Source organism: Orbicella faveolata, unplaced genomic scaffold, assembly GCF_042242905.1.
Source record: "Orbicella faveolata isolate gen_17 unplaced genomic scaffold, um_ofav_v1 contig_47, whole genome shotgun sequence".
NCBI lineage: Eukaryota > Metazoa > Cnidaria > Anthozoa > Scleractinia > Merulinidae > Orbicella > Orbicella faveolata.
In genome coordinates this window covers 6,787,501-6,810,295 of record NW_028301577.1, presented here as the reverse complement: position 1 = coordinate 6,810,295, position 22,795 = coordinate 6,787,501, and the positions used below count along the sequence as shown (strand labels likewise).

At 38.0% G+C, this 22,795-nt stretch overlaps 4 protein-coding genes and 1 pseudogene across 4 annotated transcripts in view; 2 read left to right on the top strand and 3 right to left on the bottom strand.

Moving 5' to 3' along the window:
• The first annotated feature begins 131 nt into the window (after nt 1-131).
• Nucleotides 132-9,540, top strand: LOC110051877 (transmembrane protein 248-like). Its single transcript, XM_020757961.2, has 8 exons — nt 132-282; nt 406-613; nt 2,593-2,839; nt 3,771-3,830; nt 5,421-5,505; nt 6,203-6,380; nt 7,652-7,777; nt 8,107-9,540. The coding sequence occupies exons 2-8, from the start codon at nt 449-451 to the stop codon at nt 8,122-8,124; spliced, it is 879 nt and encodes a 292-aa protein (XP_020613620.2). The 5' UTR covers nt 132-282; nt 406-448; the 3' UTR covers nt 8,125-9,540.
• A 1,207-nt stretch (nt 9,541-10,747) lies between these two features.
• On the bottom strand, nt 10,748-11,991 carry LOC149096946 (uncharacterized; annotated as a pseudogene).
• On the bottom strand, nt 10,748-13,846 carry LOC110051992 (PR domain zinc finger protein 14-like). Its single transcript, XM_020758109.2, has 2 exons — nt 13,627-13,846; nt 10,748-12,479 (listed from the first exon to the last, which is right to left on the bottom strand). Exons 1-2 carry the CDS (start codon nt 13,814-13,816, stop codon nt 12,133-12,135), a joined length of 537 nt encoding a protein of 178 aa, XP_020613768.2. The 5' UTR covers nt 13,817-13,846; the 3' UTR covers nt 10,748-12,132.
• A 1,740-nt stretch (nt 13,847-15,586) lies between these two features.
• Nucleotides 15,587-18,943, bottom strand: LOC110051936 (uncharacterized). Its single transcript, XM_089279997.1, has one exon. The coding sequence runs from the start codon at nt 18,941-18,943 to the stop codon at nt 18,140-18,142; it is 804 nt and encodes a 267-aa protein (XP_089136123.1). The 3' UTR covers nt 15,587-18,139.
• The window catches only part of LOC110051935 (vacuolar protein sorting-associated protein 33A-like), a 38,945-nt gene continuing 35,086 nt past the window's right edge, over nt 18,937-22,795 (top strand). The window contains exons 1-3 of the mRNA XM_020758044.2: nt 18,937-19,146; nt 19,487-19,552; nt 21,469-21,596. Of these exons, the coding sequence (XP_020613703.2) occupies nt 18,937-19,146; nt 19,487-19,552; nt 21,469-21,596 (404 nt within the window). The remainder of the gene's footprint in view (nt 19,147-19,486; nt 19,553-21,468; nt 21,597-22,795) is intronic.

The following is a 22,795-nucleotide window of genomic DNA, read 5'->3' as shown; positions in this document are numbered from 1 at the left end:
TTCACGCTCAAAAAAGCACAGCAAAATAGATTTGAATAATCTGGAGTGTACTGTAGGATGAAAAGTTTTGATTATTGTTATTATTTATAGTTCTAGTTCCCAGTTTCTTTTCCCTCTCTGAAGTAATTATAGAGGCGAGGATACCAAGCTCAGCTAGTTAACATGGCGCCTTGTGCTGATGTGTGCAGTGGGTTGAATCCGTAATTTTCCCTCAGAAATAAGTTTTCTTTGATGTAGAAACTCGCAAAAATCGTTAATACATTATCTCCTGTAGTGCCTTAGGTAATCGTAAGCGTTCCGTTTATACGTGTAGCTCTTCATGCAGTTCAAACTTTAATGGTAGCTTACGTGTACAAAACTTCCTGTGACAAAATAACACCTGCAGGTTTTTTTGTTCTCTTGAAGGCTTTATTTTGAAGAAGACGGAACGACTTAATACTCCGAAAAGATGGTCGACTGCAAGTGCTGCAAGAATTTGTTTGGATTCGCTGCCTCCCGTCCTCCTTGTGTTGTTTTTACTGTCTGCCTAGCGGCTTTCGCCATTGGTTTGTTTTCTCTCGGCTACTTCGTTCAGATGTACGGCTGGTTTAACACAGACGATGTCCACAAGAAGGTAGCAATGGATGATTTTAAGTAGCAGTTGGTATTCGTTCTGTGAATATAAATTTGTACACTCCTAACCTGGCCGGCTGTAAGCTTATATGTCTTACATTCTAACTTACATTGACACTGGATTTTTAAAGAATTGATAGTGCCTTTGTGGGGAGTTTAAATATTGTCCAGTTCTTGAATTTATACGATATGGAAAAAAGTGCTTATTTTGCCTCGTATACTTGCCTCGTTATTTTCACTTCGCCTATTATATGGGAATTTTTATCATTCCATCCTTTGATGCGTTGGAGAATTTGAAAAATTAACAGGGACCATGAAAATTGAATCATCATTAATTTGTGTAAATAGGGAACATTGCAAGAGGTAGGCAAAATGCTTTATTAATCAAAATACTAGAAATGAGAATCTCGTGGCCTGTTACTTTTGATTATCCTTCTGCAGTCTATTACCTCAAATTTATAAGAAACAAAAAACGTTCTGGGTTTCTGCCTGAGTTTACGTGAGTTGTAAAAACCTGAGCAGAAGTTTAGGAGAACAAAACCACAAGTTGCTGGCACATTTTCCACAGCTTTGTAGAGTTCTCTCAAGGTTAAAAAGTTTTTATGGGTAATTACATGATTTCAAGTGCAATTTGGAGTACCGTAAATCCTTGAATTAGCACCCGGGGCACTTATTTCAAATTTAGGAAAAGACGGGGGGGCGCTTATTCCAGGGTGGTGCTTGTTTAATATTTCCCAAAGCATGGCCTGACTATCATTTTTTTAATACATCCTCTGCGCATAAACACCAACATAAGCTGTTTATTGAAATAAAAAGCTAATCCTAAAGTTTACATCGCAGCACCATTGGTACTTAATGTGTTCAATGTTTTCACTAAACGTGTTCACAAACTGAAACAATGTACAAATCTAATACTACATGACAAAAACTATACATCCTTTGTTGTCTCATTATGAGGTGCTTATTTTCAATTTCGGCCGATAGGAGGGGCGCTTATTCGAAGGGGGCGCTTATTCGAGGGAGGTGCTAATTTGAGGATTTACGGTAAACAAGCACAAGTAAATTTTTCAAAGGCTAACAAAATTGCACAAGTGTGTAGAGCAAGTGCAGTTTGTAGTCTTTGAAAAATTTACCAGTGCTTATTTATTCCAAATTGCACAAGAATAATTTTGTGATTACATGTTAATAATACACTTGAAAACATACTATTTAAGGTCTTTTTCTACACATTGTTTCCTTAGGCAGGCTGCCAACTGTGTGTTTGGTATTCCAATAATCTTCAAACATTTCTTAGAACATTCAGAAAACTTCCAACAATCTTCAAAAGTCTTTGGCAAGCTTTAACTGATCATCAATCATCAGCAATCCTCGGAAAACTTTGGTAATGTTCAGAAGGGTTTTGGGTGATTATTGGAGTTGTTCAAAAACCAGTCTGGTGATATTCGCTGATCTTTGGGAGGGTTCGTGTGATTTTCGGAAGTGATTGGAAAACATGTAATTACCTTTGGCTCTCTTTGGAAGGATTTGATGGCTGTTGGTAGTCTTTGAGTGTCTGTGCTGGTTTCGGAAGTATTCATTGTAACTTGCACTTGTGTTACACGAACAATGCAATTGTTTTTAGCCAATCAGAATCAAGTATTTTAATAGGAGTAATAATAAAAGTTATAATTAGAGTTAATAGATTTTTAAAAGAATCTAATAACTCTTACGAAAATAATAATGAAAAAAGAAAGAAGTCACTTGTTTATTGTGGTAATCAAAATGTGAATCCTCTTTGCTCACACAATCAACAGCTTGTGTTAGCTAAGTATTTCTTTAGAATAGAGTTCTAGAAACCCACTTCTTGAGCATGTGCATCCTTGGAGGGTATTTTCCTAGTAGATTTGACATGGCTTTTATATCACTCATTATTGTCACAGCCTATTGTGATTTTTTTTTCTTAGTTAAGGAATTTGTTAACATATTGCTTTGTTGTTATAGGAATGGCATTCTTTCTTAGATCACTTGGGTTCCTCTGAATTCTGTATCTTTGAAAATCAAACTTTTTTGTCCAATGTCACTGAAGTAAACTCAACCAACGTTACTGGCCCTACTCCTGTTGGGTTTACAACTGTGACTATACCAGTGCTTCATCTCTCTGTGTTTCCTTCGGATGATTCTACTGCAGTGGTCAACAATGTAACTCATGTTACAGCAGAAATGCCAGCAACACAACTTGGTCTAAAAGGTCTGTAACTTTGTTTCTTTTTGATACATGATGTTTCTTTAGTAACCAGGGATTTTCACACGACCAGATAAGGCTACACAGGGCCCAATGTGTTAATTCTACAGATCACCTTAAGTCCCGGCCAAACGATTTGCAACATTTCAATGCAACATGTAGCAACATTGCTGGGTGCAACATGTTGTGCATGTTTGACCACCCTTTTGCAACATGTTGGACATTGTTGGCTTGAGTTAAACTTGGTCAAATTTGAGCCACCAACACCCAACATTTTGCAACACATCGCAACACATCTTAACAGGGTGGCCAAACTTGCACAATATGTTGCCCCCAACAATGTTGCACTGTGTTGTGTTGACATGTTGTGATCGTTTGGCTTGGGCTATAGAATTCTGAAAGAAAGAGGCAGATCTGTAGAAGCTACCGCCTTGTAACTTCAACTTCAACTTCACTTTATTTTGCACTTACATTTTGAAATTACAATATTAGCATAAAAAGAAAATAAGATACATATATAACAATTATTAAAGGTGACAATGGTGTATATAGTTTGTGCATGGAGGCTAATTGAACCGCGAGGTTATCAAGTTAGCCTCCATCTTGTTTGAGTGAACATAACAAAAACATGGGAGTAGAAGGACGGAGTACTGAAGGAAAGAGCTAGAAGAATGGACAGTAATGTTATAGGACAGTTCAAGCACTGCTATTAATGTATAAGTTTTAGTCCTTCCTGAAAGAAATCATTATGGGTACTTATATGGGAAAATGGTCAATTATTTTCGAGGTAGATACCTAATATAACCTGTGTTATATATTTTTCTTTGTTTCAAAATGAAGCTGATAAAGACAACAAACATCCTTATTTATTAATCTGCAATTATGCCAGTTGATTATTTAATCAATTTACAATAATTTATGTTGCTTCCTTAATCAGGTCTCCCGGAGAACTTTGTTGTCAACATCACATTGTTTTTTCTTCAACCATCATTCCTGGGTAGGTGTATGATTTTTGTCTAATAACATTAAGAAACTGGATCGTTATACAATTCAAGCATTTTTACTGGCTTAGCCAAATATGGTTAAGCGTATGTGTGATTTTTTTGGGGTGTTTTTTATTTTTATTTTAGTTTAATTTTCTATATTTTTGGGACATCTTCATAAAACAGTTATTCCACTTGTGCTTCTTGGACATGAGATGATTATAGCCAACTTGACGCAATGGGCCTCGTTGGCTATCTACAGTATCATCTCACATCCAATGCATGCTCATGGAATAATTGTTAAAATACTAGTAACTGGACCGAGTGGAGTACATTTTAGGCAGCAATCAGGTGAGTTATATTAATATCAGAAGAGTGTGCATCATAAGGATGATTTGATATTACAAGCATGAATACTCACTGAATTGTGTTCTACTCAGTCCAATTAGTAATAAGCATATCAAAATAAAAAAAATATCCTTCAGAACTTTTTTTGAGGGAAAAAGTCATAAGCACCTTCCAGAGGTTAAAAAAATTATATACTCACTGAATTGTGTTCTACTCAGTCCAATTAGTAATAAGCATATCAAAATAAAAAAAATATCCTTCAGAACTTTTTTTGAGGGAAAAAGTCATGAGCACCTTCCAGAGGTTAAAAAAATTATTTATTAAGAAACAGTAAGAAGGAAGCAATCTACTGTAGGAAAAAAGATGGCGGCTGTACATTTTACCACAATGCCTCGCGAACCTAACACAGCCCAAAAGGCACGAAGACAGCCTTATAATTACAATATTTGTCCCTGTACTAAGGATATTAAGTAGCCTAGGTTCAAAGATTTTATAACCGTTCTACGTTTTTATGAACATTGTTTAGGTTTTCATGTGCTAAGAACTATGGGTAAATGTACCAGTCGCCATCTTTTTCCTACAGAGGATTAAAGCTCATTGATGTGCAAACGGCATAGGTATCAATTACAGGTATCCAATTGCAAAAAGTTGCAAATTATCTGATAACTGTAATTGGACACCTACATGATTGTGGATCAATTATGTGACAAATAGACCCGTACACTCACACATCGTGCATAATCTCATACACAAAGATTCATTTCTCATGCACACCTTGCTTACAAGTTATTTCTTGATTAGTAAACCTGTATTTAACAGACTGACTAGACAATCTTCCCTAAGCTTCTGTTCCATGTTAAACTCAGGGTGTGGATTTCTTTAACTTTGGCAACTTAGGAATTCTTTGTATTGAAAAGTCATGTCTTCTTTCCGAGCAAAGTAGTTATTATTTAGGGTGATATGTTATTGCATGTTCACTTCTTGAATTAAGAAATTCATCTTAGTACTAGATACAAAGATTTACATGAACATGCATTTTGCCAGAGCAGTAGTGTTCCTTCAGAGGAGGTGTGCCCAAAGTAGAGTTTCCTCCCTATTTCTTAATTTCTCAATCTAAAATGACAATTTTAATAAATGTATACTAAGGTGGAGATTAAATAATGCCAATCGTCACTCATTTTTCTCAAGAAGGGTCATCATTTCAAAATTATTGTAATCTTTTAAAATGTTAACATGTGAATGTGCTTATTCTACAGACTGCCATAAAAATAAATGCTTATCAAAGTACCTGGAGGCATGCGGATCAGTTACCGTACCAACTGATATCGTCCCAGATCACTTGTAAGTAAATCTTTTAAAGGAAACTGTAGTGTGTCATTGTCCGACTTCACACAAGAAAATTCCTCTCCCCCAAACCTCAGGCAGATAAACATTTGTGAACTGTAAAAGCCTCTTCCTCTGATAGGTCAGAGGGTACATGTAGATTACCTTGTACCACTCTGTCTCAAAACACCATTAAATTAATAATGTTTAGTAGACTGGACAGTATTTGATTTCTACACTCATCAGTATCTGAGACTGTGTAACTTCTTTGGGTTCAACTGGATTGGCAAATGCTGAAGGTTTGAGCCTCGATTATCATTATGTCATCTCATAACGCCAGTGGATGCATGCTGTCTTTTGTGCCTTAACGCAACAGCAAATTTCTATGAAAGTGTGTTGGTCAGATAGACGGTATCTTTGAAAAGGAGATTTGATGTTTTGTTTAGTCCTGGGGTATAACAAAACACTTACCTTGCAAGAGAAATAATCTACAGTTTTTCTACCGCAGTACTCGGTCTTATGATGCTGGGAAATTTCAAGAGTGTAGAGATATTTGATTTTATGTAAGGAAATTTGTTCAGAATTTAGACTGTTGTTTGAATAAATATTTGATCGTGTTTCTCTTGTTTCATGATATATTGGCAGAGATGCTTTGTGTTTTCAATTTTCATTGTTCTCTCTCTCCCAAAATTTAAGATTGTTTGTCTGTCTTTAGGTCCAGAAGCACTTGCAACGCGACATCTGTTAGCAACATAAACATTGCACAAATGGTGGTCATTGAGACGCATGCAAGAACAGTGGAACAAGAAAGGAAACTGTGTTCCACCGGAATAAAGGTTGAAACAAGTGTGCCTGTGAACAACCAGCATACTACAACTGCGACAATGACCTTGGTAAGCCATGATATTACAATCTGTAAGTAAAGCTCCTGGCAGATTTAGAATCTGCAAGTTTTGGTAGAAATGAGCCAAGAGAGCAGTGACCTTTGAAGTGTCACAAAAAACTAGTAGTCCAGGTTTTTATGCCTTCAGTTTTTGAAAACACCACTGCTTGAACAGTTCTACATAAATAAAAGATTAAAACAAAAAGTCGCAAATGTTAAAGAAACAATACTTAAATACTATTAGTAATCAAAGATTATGAGAATGTGTTTGATGCCGTAACTTTAATATATATATCTTGAACAAATAGTTTCACTAGCTGACTTTCAACCTCAGTCTGTTGCTAAAATCAACATTTTTCATCAACAACGGAGGTTTTACAGTCAGATTTATCATTCAGTATAGTGTCTTGATACATGTACGTTGCGTGACGGCACCAGTTTCTGTTGACTCCCAAGTTTAAAAGAACTACAATATTTACAGTAACCTTCAAATTTCGTGCTAAATATTCTCACATTAACTAGTAATGTTTGAGCTTAAAAGCTAATTTATAAAAGTGTATTTTTTGGGTACATTATTCTAAGCTGGAAGCACAAAATATAAGCAAACACATTTTGCAATCACATGCTCATTTCTATAAATCAGAAACAAACTCCATGTGACTGATTCAAGTGTGTTTCCCCTGGTGAACAAAGTAGACAGTAATTACATTGCCGTTCCTTGGTTCAGGCTCACTTTTATGGATCTTGCCTTCAGAGTACTTTTCCACCGATTCCAAGCAATATTTGACCAGATAAGGATTGAGCTATCTGTCGTGATTGGAACTAATCAAATGCAATCAAATTACAGGCAATGAAATATAGCTGTTACCCATGGTTAACATCCTAAAGCCAAGGTGATTCAAAGTTATGTTTGTGAAAATATAAAATTAACAAGGACAATTCTCTCAGATATCAATAAATGCTACCGTAGAACTGTTTGAATTCAACAAAATCCAACGCTGAGAACACAAAATAGCAAAGCCTACAGCGACTGAATGGAAAGAAAGACCCAGTGCAAAGACAAGCTCTCATGGCCTGCTCAAATGCTCACATGTTCATCATCACATGTAACAGTAGCAATGGTACCAGTTTACTGGCAGTGACATGCCCCTACAAAAATCAAGCGGGGTGGCCATTTTGGTGTCCTTACAGGAATGTGGATTTTTTCTGCATATAACCGTACAAAGGAGAACCAACTCTAGAAAGCGACAGGTCAAAATTAATTGGACATTTTCTTTTCAGGTTGATGCTTCAGCAGTCAACTTAAGGCTTCAGTACTCCAGTTACTTCTTGTTTGTTATGGTGATCACTTGCGTGCTTTATGGAATGATCAAAGGGAGACCAGTGAAACAGAATTATAATAAAAAGGTACATGAGCCAGATTCTTGTGTTGAATGAGAATATTGTAGAGGTGCTTGTAATGGTTTTCAGAGATATGTGAACTTTTTGAGTTTCAGTGTTGACTGGTTTCAATGTTGTGGAGTATCAAGTCATGTTTTAAAAGCTGTCAACTCCCATAGCATTCTATGTTTAGAGTTGTAGGCAAGTTTTTTTCATGATGGCATTAGCTGTATGTGCGTTAATTATTATTAAAATCAATAATATGATATACTTTAGGTAGTGGCATGCGACAAAGGTGAATTGTCTAAATTGGCCATAGAGGTCAACACAATTTATATTTTGCTTTATTTTTGCAGGCAAACCTTCCACTGTGATGTACATATAAGATGAGCAGACCATTCAATTTGATGTCAAATCATCACACATTCATTGTTTGATGGTGATGCAGTCCTATACATACTGTATAGATATTCCACACCTGTAAATAGTTTTGCACTGTGTTATTGTGGGCATTCAGATTGTTTACTACAGTTGCTAAATAATATTCCTGTTGTAAACAATATTTGCATGTTTCCCCATGAGCAAGTCAGTGGCAAGATTTACTAACCCAGGATTAATTTCTTTTTATCGACATTAACATGGCAGGGGAAGCATAAAAAGGTTGCTAGCTTCCTAATTAGATTCTAATAAGCCTGGAAGAAAAAGGCACTTTTTTCTGCTCTTGAAGCAGTAATAATTGTTTTAGGCCTGCTTTAATTGTTGCACTTTTCTTGAACTTATTGCTATCAGAGGCTGTTGTACACAAATTATGATTAACTATGTCTGTATCAACATCATGCTAGAGTTACATGGTATGATTGTTCCTCTGTAGATTTTAGATGGCTCTGGTTTGACACATACACTTCAGCTGAATTTGGTGACATACCAGAATTATGTTTCAGTTTTGTACTTGGATTTTTCAAAGATCTAAAATTTAGATAACAAGTATTGGCATTCACATGACTGATTTCAATTTGATTTTGGCTCAGCTGCTCATAGGGTTACAGTGGAGATTTTTTTAACTATATACTTGTATTACTGTTGACATTTCTATGAAGTAAATATGTCAATTTCCGTATTTAATTTAATATTTTAGCTGTTGTTTAATCTGAGTGAATAAATGCAAATAAAGATTTTCAGGATTGACCTTCCCCTAGAATTCCTTAAAATATAAAGTAATTTATTTGACTAGATTTTGTGTTATCCATAATAAGCCTATAATTTACAGGAAAACGATTTTTCCTCAAATTAGCCGTAGCACTTACATGTAGTACGTAGTCGTTTTAGGGGATATAATATTTGATTATTTACTCATATTTCTTTAATTTCCCCTTTTCTCTTATTCTCTCTGTTAATTAAAGTCGATCATATTCTTAGAGTAATAGTAATCCGTCCAGAATAGCTTTGCTAGCTGCGAGCTACTAAGGCTTATAAACCTTTTATATACCAGTAAAAGTTACTGTTCTGTTCTGTTCTGTTCACCAAAATCAAAGTATATTCACCATTTTGAGATGATTGTCCCTTGTAAGAGCAGACTTGCGAGAAATATTTTTCTTAATAAACTAAGCTTCTCGCAAGGGTAATTTCTGTTTTACCACATTTGGTTGATGTTATTTCAGGTTTTTTTGTGATACAAAAAACGTTGCTCTTATTAACCTATTGGTGGCAATTTTGCGCTTATACGGGTTTTGTTTCATCAAAACTTATTTCAGTATTTAACACTATTAATAAATTAAATGAAAGAGGGGAAAGTAGTCAATAAATTATATATTAAAAGATAAAGTTAAATAAGAATTTATATCATTATGCATTTTTGCATCGATCGGGGAGCACGACCCGAGTGGTCAATCACTTCACATGTATGATGGGGTGGGCATGCTGGGCACTATGTAGCCATGTTTGCAATAATGTAAATTGTACAGAAACATGTGTAAAGACTTGTGTTCAGAAAAGCTCTTGGCAAGTTACCATATTTTCTCCATGAAACGCTCTCTTTGCGGGTTTGTTTCAAACTTACCACGGTGTACCTGTCGTTTATTTGTCTCCTGCAGTTTTTCTTGAACCTAGCCTGCAGAACAGACGAGAGAGTGAAACGCGATACACGAGCCTGTAGCGCGAGCGAGCTCGTGGTCGCGCATCGCTGTCTGCTCCGCTAATCCGCCTGTTCAGCAGGCTATCATGAACCCAGTGTTTCCTGAGCAAGGATTTTTGATCATTACTTTCACAGCCGTGTATTTTGCCATTATACCTAAAACTAAAAGTGTATTACACTTCATGATTTAGGGGTTACTTAAAAAAATGTCACCCTGGATACCCGACGTATATCTGGAACCCGACGTTTAATCGTGAAAGCTACCTTCCAGCATGCATCTACAACACGCATCCTGTGATGCTGATTGTGATCTGACGGCATACAGGCATTGTGGCATACTATTTAGGAGGATCTAGATCGAAGTCATTTCTCTTTTCAGCTTTTAAAATTCTATGACTTTCCATAACCTTTTAATGACCTTCCCTAGTTTTCCATCACCTATGTTACTGCCCCTTTCAATAACATGCAGACTCTAAAATTCAAAGCTCAACCGACAAATGCGTTCTTCGCTACCGTCAATCAAATGTTCGGCGGCTCCCCCAAGCTTCCGACTACTGCCGAGCGCTGTTTCGTTGTCTGGACTGTGCTCAACGATTTGATTACCGCGTGCTCGGCAGTAGTCGGAAGCTGGGATGAGCCGCCGAACATTTGATTGACGGGTAGCGAAAAACGCATTTGTCGGTTGAGCTTTGAATTTTAGAGTCCGCATGTTATTGTAAGGCGCAGTAAGCAGTTGTTCTCACGGTACTGTCAGCGATCTTTTATGACACAAAATGCGAACTAGTGATTATTTCTACTGAATTTAAATCTGTTTTCTGACTTTTCTGACTTGTTTCATTGGGTAGACTGATGTGACTTTTAACAACAACAACAACAACAAGCTTTATTACCAAATAGAAAAAAAGTTAAACTTTACAATATAATATATTAATACAAAAAAGAGGTAATGTTTACTCAGGATAACCATAAAGCTAATCGAGCTGAGTAAAACTAAGTAATGTTTAAGTACAGGAGGTAGGTTGGCACTAAAGCTGTTGCTAAACGCCTTGTTACATTGTGTACACTGATATGACTTTTCACCTGTGTGAGTACGGAGATGCGTGGTCAGATCACTAGAGTTGTTAAACGCCTTGTTACATTGTGTACACTGATATGGCTTTTCACCTGTGTGAGTACGGAGATGCGTGGTCAGATGACTAGAGTTGTTAAACGCCTTGTTATATTGTGTACACTGATATGGCTTTTAACCTGTGTGAGTACGGAGATTTGTGGTCAGATGACTAGAGTTGTTAAACGCCTTGTTACATTGTGTACACTGATATCGCTTTTCACCTGTGTGAGTACGGAGATGCGTGGTCAGATGACTAGAGTTGTTAAACGCCTTGTTACATTGTGTATACTGATATCGCTTTTCACCTGTGTGAGTACAGAGATGCGTGGTCAGATGACTAGAGTTGTTAAACGCCTTGTTATATTGTGTACACTGATATCGCTTTTCACCTGTGTGAGTACGGAGATGCGTGGTCAGATGACTAGAGTTGTTAAACGCCTTGTTACATTGTGTACACTGATATCGCTTTTCACCTGTGTGAGTACGGAGATGCGTGGTCAGATGACTAGAGTTGTTAAACGCCTTGTTACATTGTGTATACTGATATCGCTTTTCACCTGTGTGAGTACAGAGATGCGTGGTCAGATGACTAGAGTTGTTAAACGCCTTGTTATATTGTGTACACTGATATGGCTTTTAACCTGTGTGAGTACGGAGATTTGTGGTCAGATGACTAGAGTTGTTAAACGCCTTGTTACATTGTGTACACTGATATCGCTTTTCACCTGTGTGAGTACGGAGATGCGTGGTCAGATGACTAGAGTTGTTAAACGCCTTGTTATATTGTGTACACTGATATGGCTTTTAACCTGTGTGAGTACGGAGATGCGTGGTCAGATGACTAGAGTTGTTAAACGCCTTGTTACATTGTGCACACTGATATGGCTTTTCACCTGTGTAAGTACGGAGATGCGTGGCCAGATGACTAGAGCTGTTAAACCCCTTGTTACATTGTGTAAAATGATATGGCTTTTCACCTGTGTGAGTACGGAGATGCATGGTCAGATGACTAGAGTCGTTAAACGCCTTGTTATATTGTGTACACTGATATGGCTTTTAACCTGTGTGAGTACGGAGATGCGTGGTCAGATGACTAGAGTCGTTAAACGCCTTGTTATATTGTGTACACTGATATGGCTTTTAACCTGTGTGAGTACGGAGATGCGTGGTCAGATGACTAGAGTCGTTAAACGCCTTGTTACATTGTGTACACTGATATGACTTTTCACCTGTGTGAGTACGGAGATGCGTGGTCAGAGCATTACATCGAATAAACGCCTTGTCACATTGAGTACTCTGCGTACGCTTTTCATCTGCGTGAGCCTGGCGGATGTGCATGTTAAGACTACTAACTGACGTAAATTGCTTCTTACATTTTCTGCATTCCCAGTTTAAAGTCCTAGGTGAACAGTAATGGTTCTTGTGTCTTTGTAGAAAGTTCATGGAAGTGTACATCCTTTCACAGCCGTGGCATGTGTATCCATTACCTAAGAAGAAAGATAAATAAACTTTTAAACAAATTAAAACTTTGAAAATGTCCCGTTATTTGCAGTGTCAATAAATTAGCATTTTTAAAAAGAACCTATACGGCCAGTGACGGGTGACATCAAGGCCTCGTCCACACTACACCGGAGGAATTTGAAAACGGAGGTTCCACTCTGAAAACGCATCAAATGTTTTCCGTCCACACTACGTCAGAGAAATTCTATTACGTGGCAATAACCGGTCATTTCGTATTTGTGGTTGAGGAAAACTCTGACAGGGAAAATCACACAATTATGGTGATGCCATCGTTTACCAAAAGCTCCGTTTTCAGAATTTTTTCCGTTTTCACTAAAACACAAAGCCGGCGTTTTCAAAGACCTCCGATTTAAAGAGCGTTTTCGAAAAGCTCCGTTTTCGTGACGGACAGTTTGGACGCGTGGGTTTGGATGGTAGGCCTACGCCCGTAGAATCAAAGCTGCGTTTTCGTAGTGTGGACAGGGCTTAAATTACGCTTGATAGCCGAAGCCATCAACTTCAAATCACCCACATTTTAGGGCAATACTCAATACCGATTTGAATTACTATATTTATGTTGTCCCAAGGTTAAAACTTATTTTCTAATGCGCTTCTCTGTTTGGGTTCACGACACGCGGAAACTAAATGCTGAAGTCAACGGAAGTCGAGTCAATCTCATGAAGTCTCACCAAGAACACTTTGGAGACCTTATGAACAATTACTGAATGAGGACCCATCGAGTATAAGTAACAGTATTGTTGATCAATTCAAATTTGCCTTGACTTTGTGGGTGAAATAAAAGCGAGTTATGTGATGAGCTAAACGATTGACGTAATAGGAGAGTCTTGCCTTACAGAGCTTACGAAAGTCCCCTCTTTAGCGCAGCCACTATCGTGTCATGAACCCCTCTCCCTCCCCCTCCCCTGCAAAAAAAAGAAACTTCCCTCGACCTGCAAATGAATCAGTCCCACGTAGACCCACCCAAGTTTGATCAAGATTGGATCCCCATTGACGTATTTGAGTTTGAAAGTGAAGTGCTCAGCTTCCCGTGAAATGGTTGAGTTTTCGTCAAATCTAAAAGAAAATTTGAAGTGATCGAAGAACTGAACAGCCTATCGAGAAGAAAGAATTTACCTTTTTTTCTGTTTACTTGGTCTTCACACACAGATATCCCCAAATCTTTAGCGTAGCTTTCTCCATACCATACCAATAGTTCTTCTCCTGGGTTTACATATTTGTAAGTTCGATAGCAGATCTCGCCTCTAAACTGATGGGCTACCAAGTTCTGCTCGTCCTCGCAGCGAGAGCAATTTACAAAGCGCATCCAGTTACTATGGCTTTCATCTCGGCCATCTAAGAAATGACTGAACTTGCCTTCTTTCACAATCCAATAAATAAAATTGACAAAGCGTTTTTAAATTTTTGGATTAAAAAAAAAAAAATCTTATTTCTAAACCCGGTGTACGAAATGCGGACGAGTAACCATCCGTCTAGATTATTGTATTAAAATGAAATTTTTAGGTGAAGTTTAATATTTTCATCAGTTACTTTTAATTGAGTAACACTGAGTAAAGAAAAAAAAAAGTCAGATGTATTATGTTCGTAGCCGAAACATTTTAACTACGATCTACAATTGGCAACATAATTAGTTGAGACAAAGACACATTGTCTTTCAATAGTACTTTTTACTGCACCAAATACCACGACTCTTTTTATCGCGTAATAAACTGTGGAAAAGACCCCGCTTCCCCATTCAATGTTGCTGCTTTGTACCTCAGGATTCCAGCAATTGCCGCACAACATTGTTTGGAGAGAGGGGGCTGAAATGACGAGCTAGGAGGGCAAAAAGGGATCATAGTGACGAAATATGGGGTTGAAAAGGTGAATGTGTCAACAATTTTGTCGCCGATTATAGTTAGTGCATTTTACTACACATAAATAAAATTGGTACCGGCAACCATAAAAAAAAGCTAAGTCAGCTAATTCGTGCAGGAGGGAGAAGTTGGATGGGGGAAATGTAATGTGCAACGGCCTGGCATCCATCAGGGAGGGTAACAAATGCGATACTCTGGTCGCTCGGCTTAATAACCTCTTGCACGTATTTTTTATCGGTGTTAGTAAATTTACTGACACCACTGATTTCGTTTGTCGCTTTTGTAACGAAAAAAATCTGCGTGGGAATATTATTGTAACTACAAAGGTGACAGGTGTGCGATCGACATAAAGACATAACTATGCTAGACATAAGCTTTGTACAATACAGTACCTCCCACATGTAACTCGTATTTGTTTCATCTGTAATATGCTGCCCCCCTATCTTTTTTCCTTTAATATGGACCAAATCGTACTCCCTTCGGAATCTCAGTCATGCTAAAAACACCTCGGCCTACTCCAGGCAGTGACGAGTTGTTTATAATAAGTCCTGTAGGCAATGAAGCCGCTGCAGATGTCATGTTTGAATTTTCCTCCTCAGTTCTGTCTTCTATGATTTGCAAAGGCCCGTGAACTGGACAATCACCATAATGGAGGTCTTGACATTGTTCGCAAACTTAAAGAGAGTAATTGAAATGAGACATTTTATTAAAACCAAAGGAATTTTACGAGAAAAAAATTACAAGAAAAAAGGTCAATTAGTTTTCTTCCTCTAGCAAATCGTTCTTTTATACATTACGGAAACTGTGGCTGTGCAAACCACGATATTATGTCAATATGAGAAGAGGATGAATTCCTCTCTTGTGCAAACACTGACTGTTGCGACATCGGTGTGCCACTAAGGTGGACCAAATCGTACTCCCTAAGGTCGTATGTATATGTAGGGAGGTTCCTTCTTTGTAGTTACAGAAATGTTCAATATATTCCAACATTATTTTACGGAGTTTTTACATCAGGGTTGCACGGAATAAGGAGAACAAAAATGAAGTCATGTAGTGATGTAGTGATCGTCATCTGGAACCTCAGCCTCGCAGTAGGAATGTTTTTTCCCTCGGGTGGCATACTGTATACGTGGCTGGGTAGACTGTTTCTTTTCACCCTTTGTCCCTTTGGAATCTGTATGCTTACATATGCTCATTCAAGAATGACCACTACATACATGCAACTGAACTCAGTAAATATACATGGGACTTGAAAATGACTTCCTGGTAATAAGAAAAATTACTTTTTCCTCCTAGTCATTGTGTCACTACATTCCTACTATGTTCTTATTAAAATAATCAAATCTTGGCAAAATTCCCTATTCTGATAGGTCCACAACTGTTCATAAAGTGCTTAAATAAATCAAGTGCTTAAATACAACACTTTAATGCCCCCAAAATGCATGAAGTCACATCTTTGGCAACCTACAATTTCAAACTTTTCTGGGGGGAGGCATGTCTCCAGAACCCCCTAGGTTGGCGCGACCTTTCAGGCCGTGCTTTACGCCACCTGTTATGTCTTATTGGCTGCTTGTTATGCATTATTGGCCATCTGTGAAAAATTCTACTGAGAACCCTGAAATGGTTCCTGTAATTGGACACCTATGCCATTTGCAAATCAATTATGTGCACTATAATGGCTTCATTCTGAATGTTTCTCTATTGTTTGGAAAACTTAAGGAAAATACTACTGACTTCTCAGCTCAAAAGTTCTTAAAGACATCAAATCTTGAAATATAATTTGTCACTGATATAACACTTACATCATACAATTCAGAGTGTAATATAATTGTGCATGTAATTTCATTTCTAGACTCCCTCTTAATGTTTCCTATGGTTTTGAAAATTTATCTGAAGCGCTACTGACTTTTTCACTCAAAAGAAGTTCCCCAAAGACTTTTTCAACTTCGAAATTTGTTATATGATTAATTAGTAACTGGACCTTGTGTTAAACAATTCAGGGAGTAGTGCTCATAATTTCAAATTGCCCTCGCGCTTCGCGCTTGTCCAATTTTGAAATTACTTGCGCCATTACCCCATTTATTGTACTCCACTCAGTTCAATTACTATTACTTATCAGTTGAGTAAGGCACAATGGAAATTTGGTCACAAAATTTTGGATTTAAGATAATTTACCGTGTTGCAATGAGCAACTTTCCTTGTTTCCAATGGTAACAATATCTTGCCTGCAATTTCGCACGCTTTGCTGCCAATGATGTCAAAGCCAACAAGTTGCCACTGGAAACAGAGTCAGTTGCCTGTGACAACAACACAATTTGAACGTTGAAACCTGGTCAACAAACTTTCATTGCGCCTTACTCAACTGATAATCGTAGTATTTACCAAATTGCACTCCACTCAGTCCTACAAACCATGCAAATTGTATGTTATTTAGTCCAATTACTGTTACTAATTGCATAATGGTGAGTTACTAATTAACGATTAGATTATGAGCTTGAGATTTCTGAGGTGATAGTTGATGAGGCCAAAGGCCAAATCAACTATCAACTCATAGAAATCAAAAGCAAATAATCTAATTGTTTTAGTATAATTTTTACTTACATTTTCTTCAACTAACCATTTCCAATTTTTTTTTTGTACATCATATTTAACTTTACACTTTAGAAAATCCCCGCAGACTGAATTGTCATATGGAATTTCCTGTTGTGTATGCACTCATCAGTTTCTTTAACATTTTCTAGTTTTTTTAAAGTCACGAAACTGTGAATGCCCTTCAGTTTAGTCTTCTCAGGAATTAAAGGACATATGTGCGAAAATTTTCTGGTTGATAGATTTTTTAAAATGTTTTACTGGAGTCAGAAATGCAAAAAAAATTGGGGGTCACCGACTTCGTTTCAGAGATAAAGTGTGTGGAAAACTACCCTGAATTGGAAAAATTGGCACACATAATTCAGCATAGTCTACAGGGGTTTATGGTTAAAAATACCAAAGGTAAGTCAATGGAGGCAAACAATCTTAGTCATATTTTGTAGAAGTGGGTCTGTTGCATAAATAATTCCAATGTTACCAACGTTTTCACAAAACATAACCCTTCAAGAGGCATTTGGAGCCACCAAAGGTGCATTTTGCAAAAAATTCAAACATCTAGTCAATAGATTTTCTTCATTTTTTTGCTAAATGTAGAAAATCAGTAGAGAAAATGATCCATCAAAGAAATATAGGGGTCACCGAACGTCCAAGATCATTAAATCCAGGTAAAGCTATAGCAATGGCCAACTGCCCTGTCATTGTTCATTTTATTACTTAGCGCGCGCGCGCTCATGCATGATGTGGCGTGTGAATTTGCGTGCCAATCAGAGAACGGAATTCGTGATGGAACGCTAGTAGATTTATACTAATGGCCGATAGTATACGAGTAGCTCAGCCAATCAGATAATATGATTGCAGCATTTGTATTAGTATACTAGTAGAATTCTACTAATAACACTTACAAGATATGGCATTTGTCTCTTTGGAAACGAGAAGAAACCTGGGACGAGTCTCATATCACAGTTGTAGCTTGTGGAACTGTTGCTAAGAACAGAAAAAAAAGAGGAAAAACGATTTTGTCCCCAGTAATGATTCCATAAGCCACTGCGAGATGATGAGAGATGAGACATTTCTTTTTGTTTCTGAAGTGTTGAATTGATGTAAAAAGTTTTTATTTCTTTGACCTTGATGCTGTTGTTGAGGTGCTGCTGTGCACCTGGCTAATTGAGAACTAACAGTGGTGATTAATCATCCTTAAACAGTCGAGTGAACTTTGAAATACCATTGGGGAGTGGTGCAGAGATATCGCAGATCTTGACACCTGAGTTTGGAAGAGTTTCTATCAAAAGGGAAACTGGGATCCATTTTATGTTGTCTGTATTTACTTTGTGAAACACCATAGTAACAAGACCAGACGAATTGGAGCCATCAACGTAAAGACACACTTTCCATCTGTCACTGTTTCTCTCTTTGTAATCTGTGAATAGCTCTGGAGAATCAACTCCACGGGGATCTGTTTGATTAACTTTGTAGCCACAAATTAACACATTTTCTCCAAATTTTCGCCGGAAAGCCTCATCGTTCCTGAGTCTATCCCATACTGTCCCTACAGCAAAACGTTTTAGTGTCATTTCCTCAATTACTTCTTTCATTGCGCTTCCACCTTGAGCGAAGTCCTTAGAATCTACCTGGAAAACAGCGGCATAAATTGGCGCCAGTTGTGGGTTATTAATTTCTAGCCCTCCAGTCGCATATAACGCGGTTCTAAAGCCAATCGAAGCCCAAAAAACCAAACCAGTTGCCAAGCACAAGAACTTCAAAATTTTTAAAATTCTAGATCCCCCTGAAGCCTTTGAAGAAAGCTTTCTCGTCCGCACTAGTGCAAACGTACTACCCGGCCATCTTGAAATCTGTAGTCTTGAATTTGCCTTCGTCACGACCGCTCTAGCAAGAGCACATTTTAGAATCAGAGTAGGACAGAATCTAGATCTACTGCTGGTTGGTGCACTTAAGCTTATTACTCTCGGATGAAACAAGAAGCATGCCATCTAATATGCGCAAAAGCTGGGCTGGTAAAAGGCTGACAGGCTCAACATTCGAAAACATTCAGCGGCATTACATCTTTAGGAAAAACAATATGGCGGCCGCGGGAGGGAATCACTTGTCCAGTGGCCGGGTCAATGTTGGATTGTTACGGGAATGTGCGAGGAGAGAGCTGCTTCAATGTTTAAATAAACAACCAGGATCTAAGGTGACACGAACATTTCTTTATCTTCACGTAACTTGTATGCTTCAGTGCTTCAAATTTCGTTTTATGTATGGAATTCAGCTGGTCTCCTGGATGAAGTATTGACCTAAATAACATATTAAAGTTCCTTTTGTTCTATAGTGCGTTTTCTGGCAAGGGGAAATTGAAAATCCTTGCCCCTGTAAACATGGGATTTTTTTCTCCAAGCTTATATTCTTAACTTGATACTGGTTAAGATGTCAAATTTATTTTGGTCTAATTCGAATTCAAAGCCCCAGTGGGGAGGCTCATAAGTTTTATATGTAAGCTTAAGTTTATGAATAAATTTGGTTGTTTTTAACAGGCCCTAGTTTGGGATGACAAGCTGACCGGACCTTTTGGTTTGATTGCTGAGTACAAGTTGCTGAGGGTATGAATTGTTTTTCTTGACAATAAATAGAACATTACAGTACAGTCTATCTACAGACCCTTTATTTTGTGTTGAGTTTGTTGAGAATGCAATTGGCAAAAGTATCAACTGCAGTGGATTTGAAAAAAGCTTGAACACAAGGGGGTGGCCCTGAGGAAAGACAAAAATAGAGGGTCTGTTGACTTCTTTCGAGAAGTTGAATTCCCCATAACTTTCTCCAGAAACAGAAAATTCTAATTGGCTTAGTGGCGAAATCATCACTTTGCCAAGGATCCATCACTTGTGTGGCATGCAATTTGAAGTAGCTGTTGTCACTTCATAGAGTCGCTTACTGTCAAATTTGCATGATATGACTGTAATGTGGTCAATCTTCACCCCAGGAGGTACTCCCTTATATGGGCAGGTATGTCCAAAGGGTATTATTATTGATCGGTTTTGGTCTGAAAAAGGGTATAGATTTGGATCTTTTTTTGGGTCTGAGAAAGGGTATATTTTTCTTTCTGGCTTGGCATTGGCTATCTTCTTTACAAGGAACTATAATTCTTTTCTACATTAACACTGACAAATTCAAAGTCCTACTCAAATTTTCACACAAATAGAAGCCATTTCTGGTTAGCTATGTTCACGTATCAAAGCTGTGTACTAATTTTAGAGGTCTGGCCCCAATTATGTGAAGGCTGGATAATGCTATCCACCAGATAAATCACTATCCAGTGGATAAGGGTTAACAAAACAAACCACACTATCCGCTGGATAGTGATTTATCTGGTGGATAACATTATCCACCTTTTGAACAACCCAGGCCTGAAATATTAATGGGGTATCAATTTTTTGTTCAGGTCTGAAATAGAGTATGGAAAATCACAAATTTTGGTCAGAAGTACATGTAGAGTACAGGTTTCAAGGTTTGGGTTGCACACCCCCAACAAAAACTTTGGGAGCACCTCCCCCCCCCCCCCCCCCAACTCCCTGCTGAAATCTTTACACAAAATCAAAATGAAAGCGAGTGACTTCTTCAATGGAATCTTTGGACTTGAAGCAGTAATACCTGTAGTCGTGTTATTTACTCAAATGACCTTTTCCGAAATCTACTTGATTGCCAGAAACAGTATAAAATGTAAGATCGCACGAGAGGTCTGTCTTGTGTGACAAGTTCAGGGCTTCTTTTACTGCAAATCAATTTTCTGTTGGGATATAAGGTGCTGATAAGAGATATAAGGGACTACAAAGCATGTTTTTTTCCAAAGAAGTCCACAGGCATTTAACTTTTTTGTGTCTGCTTTGCAGCTGCTCTGACTCAGGCTCGTAGAAAAGTAACTCACAGCAAAAAAGTTATAATCATTTGTGGAGAGACTCAGTGTACAGTGTGAATGATATTTCGCATGTTTCTTAAATTTTAGTTAGTGGATGTATCGCGACAGAAGAACTGATTTTAGTGAAACTGCAAGCAAACATGTCTTGAGTGAAACTAGCCGCAAGCAATTTAAACATTGCATTTGGTGTTCGGCGTGCTTCATTCGACATTCAACATCGCGCAAAATACTCCCTCCATCTGTGAAGAGACAGACAGCTGAATATGTATGACTATTTTACTGACTGTCAAACAAAGAAGAAAAGACTCTCTACTGATTTTCCATTGTTCATTCTCAAACAACAGAGAGCATTTAGTTTACTTGTCATTGCTATGCAGAAAACGTTTCATCCACTAGCAAATTCTTTACTAATGTTGTGGTGTTCGGGTCAAGTGAAGGCTTACAAGACAAAGTGTCATGTAGCATGGCCCATGTGGTTAAGAATATATTTAAAAGACACAGAATTCAAACCTTTCCGCTGACTTCTTAAAATATTATAAGAATCTTTTTCATGAGTTTTTCCATAAGTTAAAAAGGTTATTTTGTTTTTTATGTCAATTGCAGGAACATGAAGTTGAAGTCATGTTTCCTCTTCGTCCTGGACGCTTACCTCCTTCTCAGGTTCATAACATTATTTTCATAACAAGACCTAAACCCTCATTGATGGATATAATTGCTGACAATGTTCTCAGGTAACATCATGTTCAAATGTAGATAAGAGTTTGACCAGAGGTTCTTATTATACAGTCACCATGATGGTACAAAATATTTATTGGTTTTCATCTCACATTGCGTAAACTGGTCTGTTTCTTGTTTCAATTCTGGATAACCTGCATGCAGACATCCCCTATTTCCAGGGCTCGAAATTTCGACTCACTGGTCGCCAATGCGACCAAAAATTGAGCACTGGCGACTAAATTTTCAGAACTGGTTGCCAGCTGGCGACTCTCGTTTTCTCCGATAACTAAAGAAAACCATGACACAACTTTTGTTTTTGAATCGTTATATATAGTTAAATGAAATTTAACATAGTTAACATAGTGCCTTGGCCATCTGTTAGCGTTTGTTTAGCGTTTGGTGCATTCTGTAGCATTTGCAGCAGTCATATGGTCGTGAGAGCCCTGGGGCTGACATTGTCCAGCGGTATTTTTGGTTAGTATGTGTGTTGTCGTCCCATGTGCTCGCAGTGTGTTCATCGCTCTGTTAGTGTGGCATTGTGGATTGAATTATAGTTTAGCGGTTCTCGGCGTTCCCTCCCTATCCCCCCCCCCTCTTTTTTCAGCATTTTTTTTTTCCCACCAATGCCATCTGGCTTGAGTGTGACAGGTGCCTGTAGGGGGCTTGGCGCAGGGGGCTCGTGGCTTGGTTGCGGGTTGGGCAGGCCAGTCGGGTGTTCTAGCGCCTTGGGGATGTGACTGCGGTTGCAGCCCCCAGGCTTCGTGGGCACCTTCCCTCCACTAGCGACTTGGGCGTTAAATTAGGAAATCAATCGGATGTGGTGGCTAGTATACAACTCACCTTTCCGTCCCCAGTAAAATAATGTCTGAATATTACAAGATAATCGAAAAAAATTGAATGTATATTGACACATCGATACTGCGTTCACGGTGCACCATATTGTTTCAACGGCTTCTTCCGAAACTGGGATTGCAGGCGCACTTCAACACCATGTGCTTTTCATTTGCCGCAAAAATGGCGGCAGATACCAATCACTTGAAGGAATTACGTGAGTGTTTATGTGCAGGGAACGAAGATTCGGCCAAATCCAAAAGCAAGTCAAAAATAAAGAACGGCATTTCGAAGAAGTAGCAAAGGGAAAATACGCAAGGACCTGTGTTTGTCTCACAATGAAAACTATGGACTTAAAACGTTTTATGCTTCACTTCATTTA